Source organism: Trachemys scripta, chromosome 1, assembly GCF_013100865.1.
Source record: "Trachemys scripta elegans isolate TJP31775 chromosome 1, CAS_Tse_1.0, whole genome shotgun sequence".
Lineage (NCBI taxonomy): Eukaryota > Metazoa > Chordata > Testudines > Emydidae > Trachemys > Trachemys scripta.
In genome coordinates, this window is record NC_048298.1 from 249,267,785 (window position 1) to 249,284,081 (window position 16,297).

At 40.4% G+C, this 16,297-nt stretch overlaps 1 protein-coding gene across 1 annotated transcript in view; it reads right to left on the reverse strand.

Moving 5' to 3' along the window:
- Positions 1-4,964: 4,964 nt before the first annotated feature.
- The window catches only part of UBAC2 (UBA domain containing 2), a 149,145-nt gene continuing 137,812 nt past the window's right edge, over positions 4,965-16,297 (reverse strand). Inside the window, exons 8-9 of the mRNA XM_034758219.1 lie at positions 12,887-13,009; positions 4,965-9,101 (exon numbers count right to left, since the gene is read on the reverse strand). Of these exons, the coding sequence (XP_034614110.1) occupies positions 8,994-9,101; positions 12,887-13,009 (231 nt within the window). The 3' untranslated portion in view covers positions 4,965-8,993. The remainder of the gene's footprint in view (positions 9,102-12,886; positions 13,010-16,297) is intronic.

Here is a 16,297-nt window from a genome sequence, read left to right on the forward strand (position 1 = left end):
ACAGGCAGTTGATTTTTATACGATACACATGAGAGCTTTGTTATCCTGTTTAGGTGAGGAAGCAAAGGTGACTAGTTAATGGAGATGGGTAGGGTTCAAACTGGGCCGTTATGCAGTGGTGTAGCATATTGACTCCTCTCCCACGCTGCAATTTTGTGCTTCAGAATCTCAGAGGTGTAATAATAATAATATATAATAGTTTTAATAGTAAGTCTCTAGCTGTTATGATTGCAAAGAAAACCTTGAAAATGTGAACCAAGTATAACTAATGAAACAACATCTTCCTGAGTCTAGAAAAATAGTTCAGTGATGAGAACTGCACCATGAGGTGTGAGTTAATAATGTTGACATTTAAATCATCATCTCTGGGCATTTGAATTATTTTATTGCTCATGAAAGGAAGGAGAGGATCATAGATCTGCACAGAATATCTTATTTTGGCACCATGAGTGGGTGACATTTTGGAGATAACACCAACGTCCCTGCAATCAAAGCCCAAGTGACTTAGCAAAGCATAGTGGAGCATCGAAGACTAACCAAGGGAGAGCCAAGCCCCGCCTGGAACCCAGCGGAGCACTGACAGCATGCACAATCATGTCTGAACCTCTGCACAACATCTGAACCCATTCCTCACTCTGGCAGCTCGCATGGGTAGAACTTAGAGAAGTACAACCACCTTTCAGTCCTGCCCCTTTCCCAATTTTAGCCTTGGAGATGGTTCATGCTATCAGCTGAGAGCACAGCTTGAACAGGGAGGTCTGGAGATGAGACAACATTATTTGCTGGAAAAATAACTTCTGTACAACACACACTTATCCCACTATTTCAGATGTTTTGAATTAAAAATGTTTAATTTAGAGCAGGGGTTCTCAAATTTCATTGCACCACGACTCCCTTCTGATAATAAAAATTACTACACGACCCCATGAGGAGGAACCAAAGCCTGAGCCTGCCCAAGCCCCGCCGCCCAGGGTCAGGGAGGCCAAAGCCAAAGGGCTTCATCCCCAGGCAGGGTGCCTGTAACCTGAAGCCTAAGCCAAGGTGGTGGGGCTCAGGCTTCGGATCCCAGCCAGTCTAATGCCAGCCCTGGAGACCCCATTAAAACAGGGTCACGACCCACTTTGGGATCCTGACCCACAGTTTGAGAATCGCTGATTTAGAGACACCACATTCCTTGTGAGATGACAATAAAATGCTGCCATCTAAAAACACACAGCTACACACAATGTTTGTTCTTCATCACCAACTAACGAGCCCCTATGCTACTATTCTGGGCAGGTGAGTGGGGGGCGACTGAAGGAAATATTTCCAGTTTTTCTGAGGTACATATGAAAGTGGCAAAGGTGGCAGCCTCTCACCCTACACTCCAAACAAATCCTCAGAATCAGCCAGGGACAAAAGAGTAGGTCTTCTGTGTCCTTTGTATAGGAAATTTGCTCCAAAACAAAGCTAGCACTTTAGTTCCCTCTGATCATATATGGACCGAGAAATCTGCCACATTTCTGCAGGAAGAACGTTGGCTTGGAGGAGTGGCCTCAGGCCATCTATGTAACAGGCCTCTCTCCCTTCAGTCTGGGAGAGAGTGCCATAAAAGTACCCACGCTGGTAAGGGTAACAACACTGTAGAAAACCTACGTTTTTGTTTTTTTTTTTTTTAAACTTTCTTTTTGCTACTGAACCCTGTGATGGGTCTAGCCTTTGTTTTATTGTGGAACAGTGTAAGTTGTGATTTCTCTGTTCATTATCTTCTGGTTAACCCTTAGCATCCCTTATACAAAGTAATGAAATTTGAAACTGACATCATGAATAGGTTGGAATATGAAGGAGAGGCATCTAGGCAGCTCTCTAACACCACATTCTACAGGCCATTACCCTCTGATCCCACTGACGGTTACCAAAAGAAACTACACCATCTGCTCAAGAAACTCCCTGAAAAAGAACAGGAACAAATCTGCACAGATACACCCCTAGAATCCCGACCAGGGGTATTCTATCTGCTATCCAAGATCCATAAACAGGGTCATCCTGGACGCCCCATCATTTCAGGCATTGGCATCCTGACAGCAGGATTGTCTGGCTATGTAGACGCTCTCCTCAGGCCCTATGCTACCAGCACTCCTAGCTATCTTCAAGACACCACTGACTTCCTGAGAAAACTACAATCCATCGGTGATCTTCCAGAAAACACCATCCTGGCCACCACGGATGTAGAAGCCCTCTACACCAACATTCCACACAAAGATGGACTACAAGCCATCAGGAACAGCATCCCCAGTAATGTCACAGCAAACGTGGTGGCTGAACTTTGTGACTTTGTCCTCACCCACAACTATTTCACATTTGGGGACAATATATACCTTCAAGTCAGCACCACTGCTATGCGTATCCGCATGACCCCACAGTATGCTGCCAAAATTTTTATGACTGACTTAGAACAACGCTTCCTCAGCTCTCGTCTTCTAACGCCCCTACTCTACTTGTGCTACATTGATGACATCTTCATCATCTGGACCCATGGAAAAGAAGCCCTTGAGGAATTCCACCATGATTTCAACAATTTCCATTCCACAGACTCCAACAAGAAACTGCAGCACTGGAATTAATTTGCAAACTGGACACCATTAAATTAGGCTTGAATAAGGACTAGGAGTGGATGAGTCATTACACAAACTAAAAACTATTCCCCCATGCTAATTTTCCCTTACGGTTACTCACGCCTTCTTGTCAACTGTTTGAAATGGGCCATCCTGATTATCACTACAAAAGTTTTTTTTCTTCTGCTGATAATAGCCCACCTTAATTGATTACCCTCGTTAGAGTTGGTATGGCAACCCCCATGTGTTCATGTTCTCTGTATAAATATATATCTTCCTATTGTATTTTCCACTGCATGCATCCGATGAAGGGGGCTGTAGCCCACAAAAGCTTATGCCCAAATAAATGTGTTAGTCTCTAAGATGGCACAAGTACTCCTCGTTCTTATTCCTCTGTCAGACATCTCTGAATTAACAAGAGAGGGCTCCTCTTGAACACTGAATTAGCCACAGTTTTACATCTTACCAATTCTTATTAGATCTGACAAACAAGATTTAGCTTTGAACTTCTGTAATTTAATAGCTTGTCTTTGAATAAGGGGCTGTACTTTGAGGTCTTCAGCTGTTTTATTTTGCAACCACAATCAAAGCAGTTTTCAAAATTAGAAATATTTGGCTGCAACTCTTTATACCAAGAGTAGAAATCCATTTTCTAAAGCTAAAATACATTTTATAATTTAATCCTTACAAAAAGTAAACTTGAAGTGTTAATGTATACAATAAACACTAATATACTAACTACTATCAGATAATTGAAGATGTATGAAATAAAGAGCTTGATGGGAAATTCTTGTCCCATTGTGAAAAATTTTTGAGATTTAAAAGCTTTTTGTCCCAATTGGGATGAGAAAAAGTCAAAATCATGAAAATGTTCAGAAACTAGAATAAATAAATTTGGGGCCAACAAAATGTTTCATTCCTACCAATTTGAAATGTAATGTTTCAATTTTGACCTTTTCATATTTTTAACTTTATTTTTTAACACAAATCATTTAAATTTAAAAACAAAATGTGATCTTGAACAAAAAAATTGAACTTTTCATTTGGAAAATTTTGAAATGGGGTATTTTGACACTTTTGAAACTTTCCTTTACAAATGACTTTTTAAATGGGAAATGTGTTAAACTGACTCTTCCCTGCAAAAAGTTTTGGTTTTGACAAATCCAACTTGAGGAAAAATGTTTTGTTGAAAAATTCTTGATGGTCTCTAATAAAATATTAGTCCAAGTGTAAGAGGGAGAATGGTCCCCCTATTGTGGGGAACTTTCCTGGCTTATACACTACCCAGTAAAGTGGGCTAGCGAAAGGATCTGAGTCCTCGCTCCCACTTCCTTTACCCAGAGGCCTGCCTGACCTCGAGGGCTCCCCTTCCACTCTACTGTGTGGCAGAATCCTCATAACCCCAACAAGGCTGGGCCCAGGACTCCTGGGGAGCTCAACCCCCAGCCTTGTCGTGGTCACTTAGGGCACGGGCTAGGGTGTCCCCACGCCGGGATGCTCTCTCCACACTGGATGCTTCCCTGACCCATTGATCATTACATACAGTTCAAAGCAAATACAATTTATTACACAGCAATCAAATTTAAAAAAATAAGGAAAAAATGGGAAAGGTTCAAGGAAAACACAGAACCCCCCTCTTTGGCATGGAGACATCACAACCAGCATCTCTGGAATGTAAGGTAAGTTCAGTCTGTTTGTCACAAGTACCAAGCCTTCTTCTCAGGCCCTGGGTGTGCTTCAGGGATGCTGCGCGTCGGACACTTGCTTTGTTGGTGGCCACGCACCCTCAGGCTCTAGGTGGCAGGGCCTTTCTTCCCAGCGTTGCCCCCACCCATCGGGGTTACGATCCCCCCTCCAAGTCTGGCCTGCCAGGCGTCTTTGTTAGGGGCATCTCCCTGCACTGGGCCTGCTGTGCAGGGTTTCCCTCGCTTTCCCCAGCTGCTCACCACACCCGGCTCTGGACTGCCCCAGCTCCAGCTTCACTCTGCCTCAGCTCTGCTGCTGCTCTGCCTCCAGCTCCCTGGGCTGCTTCTTTGGCCCCTCTGGCTCTGGTTGCTACAGCCCTGCTCCCAGCACAGGTCTGCTCTGTGGCTGCTTCTGTGACTCTGCTCCCAGGGCTCATTTTCTGGCCCCTCTGGCTGGCCCGGCTCTGCTCCCCAGCTCAGCTTGGGCCCCTGCTTTCTCCTTAGTTCGGCCCCACTCTGTCTGACCCAGGCAATTCCAGCTCACACGGAGGACAGGACCCCCCCTTGTCTCCTGACTCTCTGATTAGCTGCCCGCCCTGTCAATCAGACTGACCTGAAGCATTGACCTCTCCCCATTGTTCCTGGGGACTGTCAGTCTCAGGGTTCTGATTTCCCATTGATCTCTTCCCCTTTCTTTTGGTACTGGGAGCTAGCCAACCAAAACACCACCACTGAGTTTTAGTGTCCCCTTACACAAGGGCCATCTCTCCCTGAAATTATAGGGTAAAATCAAGCTAATCAATACCAGATTTTTCTCTCTAGTGAACTGACAATTGATTTCTATTCATTTATCAAGGTAGGTACAAATACAAAAAAATATTGTGCATATTCATAGACAACTAGATTGCAAGTGCCAATCACGGTTCCTAGTGCTGTAAAGTTTGGACACCTCTGATATACAGTTAAACATAAGTACAATAAATGCACACACGCACTAAAAGAGAGGATTCCTGGAATGTATCTTTTTAATTTTCTTTTAACAAACCCATATTATAGCCACAGTGAGACTTTCCAGAGTTATATACAGCATCATAACCACATGTAAGATGGCTGAGTATTTTGCCAAGTGCCTCGACACTCCTAGGATGTATTTTGCTTGTTTTTGTACAAAAATAACTGCACATAATCTTTTGCTTAAATAATTAGTTCCTTAAGGCATCAATAGGCACTATATACCACATCTATGTATATAAGAAGCTAAATGTTACTGTAAATTTAATCATTTGAGAGGTAGCAATCTCTGTCCCCTATGCTGTGAAAGGAGGACATTTCTGACAAGTACAATGTCTTCTGTAAAGAGCTCCACCATATTGCACCTTAAAAGAAAGGGAAGACCTGGGAACCTGCCGTTCCCACTGTAGAGTTCTGCAGTCATCCCATGGAAAGCTCTGTGCATTTTCCAAATACCATACAACAGTTAAAGATCTCACTCTGATAAATTATTCTGCTCAACAGAAGCTTCATCATTAAAGAATGTTCTTAGCCTTATTGAAATCTGTAATAGCAACCACTACTTGAGACTCTTAGTCTATATGTCTATACTGCAGCTGAGAGAAAGCCTCCCAGCCCAGGTGGTGGACTTGTGTTAGCAGGACTCAAGTTGGTGCACTAACAGCAGCAGCATGGACATCGAGGCTTGGACGGCACTCAGGCTCCCAACCCACCCAACACCCTGGGTCTGAGCTCGGGTGGCTAGCCCATCTCTGCCAAAGCCATGTCCACCCTGCTATTTTTAGCATGCTAGCTCAAGTGAATCTAGTGCAAGTCTGTCTTCCTGGGCTGGGAGGCTCTCAGCTGCAGTGAAGACATATCCTCCGGGTGAGACTATGGCTTTAATAAAGTCAATGACAATTTTGCCACTGACTTCAACAGGGCCCGGATTTCATCCTTGCAGCCTTTCTCTATAGAAAACTGATTTGTATTCTGCTAAAGGGAAAGGGCAGACACTTTCTTTTGCCTCTTCAAAAAATGTCTGGAGTGCACTCCACATGGAAACCATATCATCTGAGACATTTAAAATTAGACTGGACAAAGCACTAGTAAATATGCTCTAAGGAACTATCTTGCACATACATCATGGAGATGGTCTACAGCAGGTGATCCAACAGATTTTTTTCAGCTCTAATTTCAACAAGTCCCACTTTGCTGAATGAATCACCTTGAAAACTTCTTCAGTAGTGTCTGGGATCAAAAAGAAAAAAAAGTTTTTGTCTGAAGACTCTAGAAGACTGCAAGCATTTCAAGACAGGGGCCATGGGTGAAATCTGGCCCCTTTGAAGGCAAATGGGAGTTTTGCCGTTGACTTCAGTGAGGCTAGGATTTCATCTAATATGTTTGTACATTCTTAGAGTGCCTACCACATTGGGCCTAGGTCTGAACTGGGACACCTGGATACCATTGCAATACAAAACAACAAAAATAAAATATTTAGACCTACAGAATATTAATCTGCAAATACTCTAGTAATGTTCTGAATTGCACTCTTAATTACATACTTGCAAATTCTGAGTGTAAAATCTGTATGGAATCTGGATGCAGCTCTATTGGCCCTTGTTTCTACAGTAGGACAGTATCTGGAAGTGTCTGTTATATTTAATTTTTTACTTTTACTGGGAAAGATATAAATAAATAATTCTGTACATGGGTAACTGATTCTATCTGAAATTATTTATCACCCTCTATGGCCACCTATTATACAATTATTCTGATAGTGATGGGGAGACTTTACACATATTTTAAAATAAAGAAGTATGACCTCTTAGACGTATACTCCAAAAGTTTTAACTGAGCTGCAAATCATCATACCATTTTTGAACAGATTCTTTTTAAGGTTTCAGGGCTTCTCTTTGTGATCCAGTCAGTTTTCAGACTTAACTGACTCCAGACATCTCCTTAACCCATGCAGGAAAATGCCAGTCATCTTTATGTGAACAAAACAATCTTTCACTTAAAAATGCAGGAAGAGTCTACAAAAAGACTGTAGCTGCATGCAAATACCTCATGTTACAATGTTCACAAGCTAAAATAATGGCCTCTCATTTCAAATCCCTTAACCAGTCCAATGGAAATTAAGACATGAGCACAATAATCTGTATTATTGTAAGTACATTATGTACCTAAATGTGAACAAAATCTGATGTTATTTTCTGTTCATTTTGCAGAATACAGTAAAGCTGCCATTTTTAGAAATCCCAATTATCCCCTCATTTTGATTTCTAAAATATAGTTCTTCCTCCTCTCTCTCCCCTCTGTTCTCTTCTTTCCTTCCAACTTCTTACTCCTCCCACTTCATTCTCCCCGACATCTTCAGTCCTGTTTTCAATCATATATGTATAGTACATATACCATGCACATATATAAAATAAATGTATAATATATACATGTGTAACATGTAAGTGCAAAACTCAACTTAACTTTAATTATGGAGCCAGAACTGGCACCTCCATAATAACTGTCTTGATTTGCAGAGGTGCTGAGTACCCAGAAACTCCCAAGCTGGGGAGGCACAGCACTTCTGAAAAAGGGGCGAAATAGGTATATTTATCATTTTAAACTCCAAAACCCATTTCTTGCTCCCCTGCCATTAGACTCCGGTTGGCATGAGTCAATCCTTCCAAAGGCTAGGCTTCCAGTCAGTGACTGACAGTAAGTGCAGCCTCCAACAGTACACCGAGGGTGGTCTGTATCTATAACAGCGGAAAACTAAGACCAGACAGAACCAGAAGAACGGTCTTTTCCTCTGCCTGGTTTGTATTTTTCTTTTAAAGAAATGTATAGGCTGCTCAAAAAAACAAAACTAACACACAGCATACTAAACACATCCATCATGTTACCATGGAAATGTTCCCAAATCAGATTAATGATGTCAGGCCTGATTTTTTTGTAATCAGCAAATTCCCTTTTACTGCTTCTATTCAAGTATTTTCATGCTGTCTGATCTGTAAAGTCATCTACACAATTTGTATAGTTTAAATTTATACCAGTCACTTAATGTAACCTGCAATACGCACATAACAGTTCTGGTATCCTACATGAATTATGGTACTGAATTACAACTTTTATTTAAAAAGGATTTTGAGAGAGAGAAAATATTACAAACATTAATAAAACTTATCGATGAATGACATGTTAGTCCCATAATTCTTTATGGAAATAACATTAGCCACCACATATGAACATTTTCTCATTACTGTGATCAAAAATCAAAATACTGTAAAATAATATAGAGTTACAGTTTTAGAGCAAAGAAACTGAGAAAAAGAATAGTATTGTAATTTTTCCTGATAGGTAAATTTAACTGTTTGCAGTATTTTGAGTTGCTTCTGTATTTCCTAGTTATTAGGAATGATAATATGTCTAATACTGATTTAAAAGAGAAAGACACCAAATTTTTTAAAATAAATTTTTATGATATCATATAACATATAGAGATAAAAGTTACTTTTAAAGAATAACCAGAACAGTAACCACCACTTTATTTGGGGGTTTAGGAACAGTCAGTGTCATCCATGAACACTACTTTGAAACATCGCGTATAGTAGACATTTTTTCTTCTTGGCTTTTGCTCTTTATGAGTCTATCCAGCAGGTGGCTTTGATCCTCTTGCTGATGGTAGATAAACATATCAACTAAAGTTTTTCATCACAGACAATCATCAGTGCTGCAGTAGGAAGTTGGTAGCTACATTAAGGTCATTATTTGAAGCTCTCAGAGCTTCCAAAGCATCTACCCTGGAAAATCCCATTTCCATAAGTCGTGCAACCTGTAAGAGAAATAGAAAAAAACACCTTTAATCACAGTTTTATTCATTTTTCCTTTTAGAGTTATCATATAGCAGCAAAACCGTTCGGTTTATTACTGAACACTCTGTGCAATGGTATATCTTTTTTTAAAAAATATCAAACACTTATCTGATCTGGTGTGGCTGGATGAGCCAGAAAACATTACTGCAGTTGAGAAAATACAGTTTGCAATAAAACAGTAATTCCAGTGGTCAGTAGGTACTTGAGAAGCATCTTTCACATGTTACAATATAATTGTGATGGTTAACTTTTTGTCTGCATGCCAACTTTCTTTTATACACGCTGACTCAAACAGTACTGCATTTAAATCCAATTTTGTTTTATGTTATAGCACAGTGTGCCAGATTCAATACCCAAATGGATAAATCATACCAATTTCAAGCTGGAGTAATTGTAAAATCTACATTTTTTTTTAATTGTGTTTAGTTATAAGTGAAAATCTGACTGATTTCTTTTGAAATAGTTTTATTTTTATTCCAATCACAGCGGACAGTAAATTAAAATTTTTGGCAAAATTCACCAAATAGTCATGGCAGCAGAAGCACTTACTATTACCCCCTTACTGGGGGATAAGGTCTGAAACCAGACAGCACAGCCCCAGAAGTGGGCAGCCATGAGCAGGCTGGGAGATACTTCGATTCTTCCTCCTCCACTGGCAGGTCCCTATGAAGCCTGCAGTGAAGATTAAAACTGCCCTTCCCCAAAAGGAAACATCGAGAGAAGGGTAGATACCAATACAACTGCCTGTTCCGTCTAGGACACAACAGCAAATATGCATTTTCCTGCGTCACAAGATTAATAGATTTCCAAGGGACATTGTGGTCCCTAGTCTGACCTCATGTATAACACAGGCCACAGAACTTCCCCAAAATAATTCCTTTTTAACTAGAGCATATTTTAACAAAAAAAATCCAATCTTGATTTAAAAATTGCCGGTGGTAAAGAATCCACCATGACCCTTGGTAAGTTGTTGCAATAGGTAATTACCCTCATTTTAAATATTTATGTCTTATTTCTAGTCTGAATTTGTCTTATTTCAACTTCCAGCCATTGGATTTTGTTATACATTTCTGTTAGACTGAAGAGGTCTTTAACAAATATTTGTATCTAGTCACTGCTTAACTTTCTCTTTGTTAAACTAAATAGATGGAGCTCCTTGAATCTACTGTATCACCATCTAATCTTTTAATCATTCTTATGGCTCTTCTCTGAATCCCTCCAATTTATCAACCTCCTTCGTGAATTGTGGGCCCCAGAACTGCACACTGAATTTCAACAGCAGTCACCACAGTGCCAAATACAGAGGTAAAAATAACCTCTTTCCTCCTACTCGATATTCCCCTGCTTATGCATCTAACAATCACATCAAGCCCTTTTGGCCACTGTGTTGCACTGGGAGCTCATGTTCAGCTGATTATCCACCATGACTCCCCAATTTTTTCAGAGTTACTGCTTCCCAGGATAAAGTACTACCGGCCATCATGGTAGTACGGCCTACAGTCTTTGTTCCTAGATGTGTATTTTTAGCCATATGAAAATGCAAATTATTTGCTTGTGCCCAGTTTACAAAGTTATCCAGACCTGTCCTCTTCATTACTGATCACTTCCCCAACCTTTATGCTGTCTGAAAACTTTATCAGTAGTAATTTTATGTTTTCTTCAGGTCATTGATAAAAATGTTAAACAGTGTAAATAGAGTGAATCTAGCATTTGCATCTGGAAATGTAGACTGTGCATATTCTGCATATAGTTTTGACTGGACGTTGGCAAGAAAGCTGCATTTTGTTTTTTTGGTAGTTCTTTCAATATTGTAACATTTATCCTGGATTTCAAAAATCTTTTTCTCTGATTTAATCTATGCATATATTACTAAAGGTTTTGAAAACTAATACATTGTCAGGTTGTAAAATAGGATACTGATCATTTTTGGGTGGGTTTCCCTTTTAAATCCAACGTTTATGTCTTATCTTTATGGGAAGAATGAATTATGCTACTTTTGACATCTTCGCAACAATAGTCTCACATCAAACTAGATTTCATAATAATAATTTCAGAGGCATCTAAAAGTCCTTGTGCAGGGAAAGGTGACCAGATAGCAAGTGTGAAAAATCAGGATACTTCCCCCCCTCCCCCCAGATTGGGTGTGTGTGTGGGGGGGTAATAGTTGCCTATATAAGAAAAATCTGTAATATTGATCAGGACAGGATAATATCAGGACGTCTGGTCACCCTAGATGGGGTTTAACAGGTCTTTGTGACCCCCTGCTGGAGCATCCACTGCTCTGCTACATCCACCCCAGGAAAAATCTTTCTGAGAGGAAAAGGGCAACAATTATTAGACCTCTGGGCATAGGCGCCAACTTTTACGTTTCCCAGGAAGTGCTCAACCCCCACTCTGCCCCAAAGCCCTGCTCCCACCTCGCCCCTTCCCCCAAGACCCCGCCTTCTCTCCACCTCTTCCCGCCCACTCCCCCAAGGCCCCACCCTCATTCCACCTCCCGCCCCCAAGGCCCTGCCCTTGCTCCGCCTCTTCCGGCTCCCACTCCACCCCCTCACTGAGGCCTTTGCCCACCCACCGCTCACCGCCATCCCCAACCCGCCAAACAGCTCGGAAGCACGCACAGAGTTGGTGTCTATGCCTTTGGGCTTGCTTAGAGAAGCATCCCAGGAGCAGCCATTTTGGGAACCACTGAGATCTGGTCCTCCAGCAACTAGAAGGGTAAGGATCAGCAACAGCCAATCAAGGCCCAGCAGGCTGAAATAAAGCGAGCTGCCTGCTACTACCAAGGCAGTTCTGGGCTGGAGCTTGTGGAGTGAGGAGAGATGCTCCCTAGGCCAACAGCCAAAGGAACCAGGTCAGGTCATGGCCTATTGCTGGCCATGATCAGTGACAGGAGTAACCTTGCTGATTTATTTCTGGAAAGGGAGTTAAACCCAAGCAGGGTAAAGAAACTATTTTATTTATAAATGGCCCAGAACGGTCAGGTACTTCTTCTATTTGACTTTGTTGTACCCCAGAAGGGGTTTGAACTGACCCGTCCAGAAGGCTAAGCCATGGAAGACCCACAGAGGCAAGCTGACAGCCTGCAGGAGGCACTGGGAGCTAAAGAAAGCAGCAGCACCATGTCCGGACACTGGGGAAGAAGGCACTAAAAACTGGTGAATGCAATGCAACCAGTTCTTACTTTTTCATTGGAGATTGGTCCAATAGGCAGGAAGAGAATATAGCAATTCCTGTCTTATGTTAATGAAACAGAACTGTATTTACTGAGTTTTATACTGTGCATGTGTAGCCATTCACAGCTAACATAAAATTTTTATTTGTGTTATTTATGTGGCTTGATGTGTATACATGATGGAGTGTGGAAACTTTAGAGGGCAAACTCAATGAAAGAATCAAAACTTCCATAATAACAGCTCCACCCATATTCAACATGAATAATGCAAACTATTTGCCAGTCTCCATTTGTTTACCATATTTTAATAGTAAAACTAGCTGGTTGTTTTTAAAAAAAAGCTATACACAAAGCCAGAAATTCTAAAATAATGTTGCAGTTCTAATCCATAAATGCAATTGCATTAGTTCAATCTGTCTTCATGTTGTAACTGTCATTTAGCATTCTAGTTTGAGCTACCAACATATTAACTGTATAGAAGGTTACCACAGGTTACAGATTATGATAAATAGTACACGTAGCCAACCCCTTATCCGTTTAAATTATGTTTTAAAATACAAAAATATTTACCTGTTCCTCAGAAACCTCAGCAGGTGGAGGTGCCTCTTGCTCAGACTGGCCATTATCTTGATAATTTGCATTATGTCTACGACGTAAAGGAGGAAAGAGTCGATTCCAGTTAATCACCCTGCCCTGAAACCAGATATTTATTATTAGTTCTTTAACCCAGAAAGGATATCAAAAACTAACAGTTTTGTATAAATTGTATTATGAGTAAAATGTTTATTTCAAACAATAACTTCTACAATATCATAGTCTTTAATGATTACAGTACTCAAAAGGGTATATTTTCTTGCTTTACTAATTAATCAAAATGTTTCTGCTACATTAAGGAAACATACTAATAAATAGGAGCTATTTGTCATATTTATTTCCTGTTTAAGCCTCATGTTAGTGTTCCATATATGTTGAAGGAGGTGCAGCCCACTACCATGAAGGAGAGCAACTTTGAGTTCTGGTCTCTTGTTCCCCAAGTAAACAGCAGTTTGACTGCTTCTGTTGCAACAGACATAAAACCTGATCTTTTTCTTGCTCTGTGTAGTTGACAGGAGTTCCATTCACTGACTGCAGTATCAAGCCCATAACCTCAAGATGTGTGAGCACTTTGTATTACTTAACAGCAGCTCTGCTCACCAATTAAAGGTTGGCATTGAAGTCTAGTTCTCCCTAGGCAGAAGGATAGTGGCTGAAACATTGATCACCACAGATGGGAAAGGCAAAAAATGCAGGAGATTAAGAACGAGGAAATGAGTGGATTTCTCAGGGCACCAACAAAATCACAGAGGTAAACTCAGAATAAAGCCTACTGAGGATGTCTATGTAAAAGTTTTCTACAGCCATCACCATACTAGCTAAGTGACTGTATGAATCTAACACCAGTTGAAATGACTTTGAAAACATCCTCCTCCTTGCCTAGATTTACTCTATTAAATATCACGTTTCACATTTTGGCATTGTTCCAAAGTAAATGCATTTTGTACAGAGTGTGTTAAAGAAACAGAAATTTAATTTTATAATGTAAATGTAACCAAACCACAGAAAAAGAATGGTAAGGTGCTTACTTTTTACAGTATAACAAATACATACATTAATGTCAAGTGTTATTTACATAATTGCCCAGAGGTAACACTGATGTATCAGCAAAGGTTTTTTTGGGTATTATGGGTAATATTAGAACTACTGCCCATGAAAAAAACATCTGTTCCTTTACAATCTCTCTGTTTTATGTGTTTTTTCCTGATGCTTCTGTGTCTATAAGGCAGCTTGTTAACCCCCCACTCCCTGTGTCTCACTATTGTGGAAAGCATTCCTTCTTCCTTTCAGTTTGTATGGGATCTGGGCTTCCTTCCTGCAGCTGCTCTATTTTGGGCCTACAATTCTTTTTCTCAGAAGACCTTCCTCTTAAAAAAACAGTTATGTTTTCTCAGCTCTGCTTTTCTCTTTAAGCTTCTTTGGGCTGGGGCAGTTAACTTAAAATCTAACCAGAATATTGCATTAATGCAGTTTTGTTTGTATTTATTTCCTTTAAAAGATGAAGGGAAAAAAAGACACCAGTGTATTTAACTGAATGTATTTCAAGAAAAACTGATGTATTGAAGAAGGTTGTCTGTTTTATGACATTTTTCTTCTATGCACTGGAAATCATAAGGCATCAGACAGTCAAATAAATGTGCTAATTTATAAATGTACTGGTCTATCTGATGATTGAAATCAGTATAGCTGCCTTTCCAGCTGTACCTATAGCATCTTTAGTGAGTTATTTATTCTGTTTGTCTATGAAATCTTCACAAGTTCATGTTATTTGTCAACTGACACTACCAAGGGTCACCCTTTCCTCTCAGAAATGAGCCTTCTATTTGGCACCCACAACACTCAAAAACATAGTGTTTTCAATCTTTAAAAAAGCAGTTTCTATACTAACTATTTAGACCATCACTTTTGCAACAGACATCTTACTAAACTACGGATGCAGATAATGTAGTAAGAACAGATTCAGGCAGATACCGGAGTGACACATTTCCTAGAAATACCTACATCAGATCAGACAGACAGATCAGATAAGTAATTTTTCACAGCTTTAAATTGCCTTTAAAACATTTCACTGGCCTTTGGATTTAGGTGCCATTACCCAGTATTCTTTATTTATTAATTATAGGGAATACCATAAATGCAGCAATAATATGATCAGGCAAATCTGCGAAGTGTTTAAGGTTTAGCACTGTATAAAAAGATGAGAATTTAACTAAATCCAGTCCCAGAGCAGGTAGGATAGAAAAATCATCATGAAGTCAAGTAATCCCACATATACCAGTTTTTAAAAATAGACAAAAAGCTGGGGGTGGGGGAAGGGAAAAGACTACTGCCAAGCCTTGCCTTACAGGAAATCATTTTCAGACACTCCCCCCACATTCATACACAGTGTTATGGCAAATGTTAAATTGCAGTGTATTTTATGCCCCCTAACATACTTAATATGCAAATATCCAGGTACACTTCAGACAAATATCTGCACTATGGTGGACTGACCTGACTGAACGGAGCTTCTAATCTTTTTAAGGGTCATCTACTGTTTATTAGCATACAATTTCTATGCAAAAGGAGCATATTTCATGGTAGATTTGCAATTGGCCTCTCCGCCACTCTCACTGACAGTGACATCTGGTCCAAGCTATCTGGTGACATCCAAGTAGAGCTTGTGAATTTGCTATTTATTATGTGAACTTAATGAAAATGTAATGATAAATAAGGGAGAACGTAAGAGGTTTCAGACCAGGCAATTCTAACTGTGCCACACCGCTTACACCCAGAGTCAATCCCAACAACTTTTTGAGATCTCCCAGGTGTCTTGGAAAATGGTGATCTCAAGACTGTCCCTAGGAAGATGTATGCAAAATCTCCCCCGCCTTTCATCATTCATGGCTCTCAAAAGCAGCTGCTGCTAAGTGTTTTCAACAGGGGAGATGAGACTACCAGCTTGTCCCTCGTTTCTTAGCTCTGGTTTTAGTGCTCTACTTTATCAGTGGATGGCAGTCATGAAAGAATTACTGGAAGGAAGGAAACTTTCCCTTTGACCTCCCTACTAGTGCACCCTCTTCCTCCGAGAGTCCGTGGGATGGCTTTTTTCCCCAATCTGGGTCTCAAAGCAGCAGAAAGTTTGTCACAGTGAGTAGGCAGGAAGTCACCATCAGCTTTCAAACACTGGTCCCTAGAATTGGATGCTATGAAGGGGAGCTGTAGAAGGTCTATTCCCCATGTCAGGAGCCACCCCTTTTCTCTTACGGTTGACCTACGTTATTTAGAAACTGTTTTAACTAAAGCCTAGCTTCTTAGGCCACAGCAGAGAAGACAATTAAATTGCATCACCACTAAAAATCAATGTTAGGGCAGAAATGATCAAGTTGCTGACAGTGCCCTCCCCAC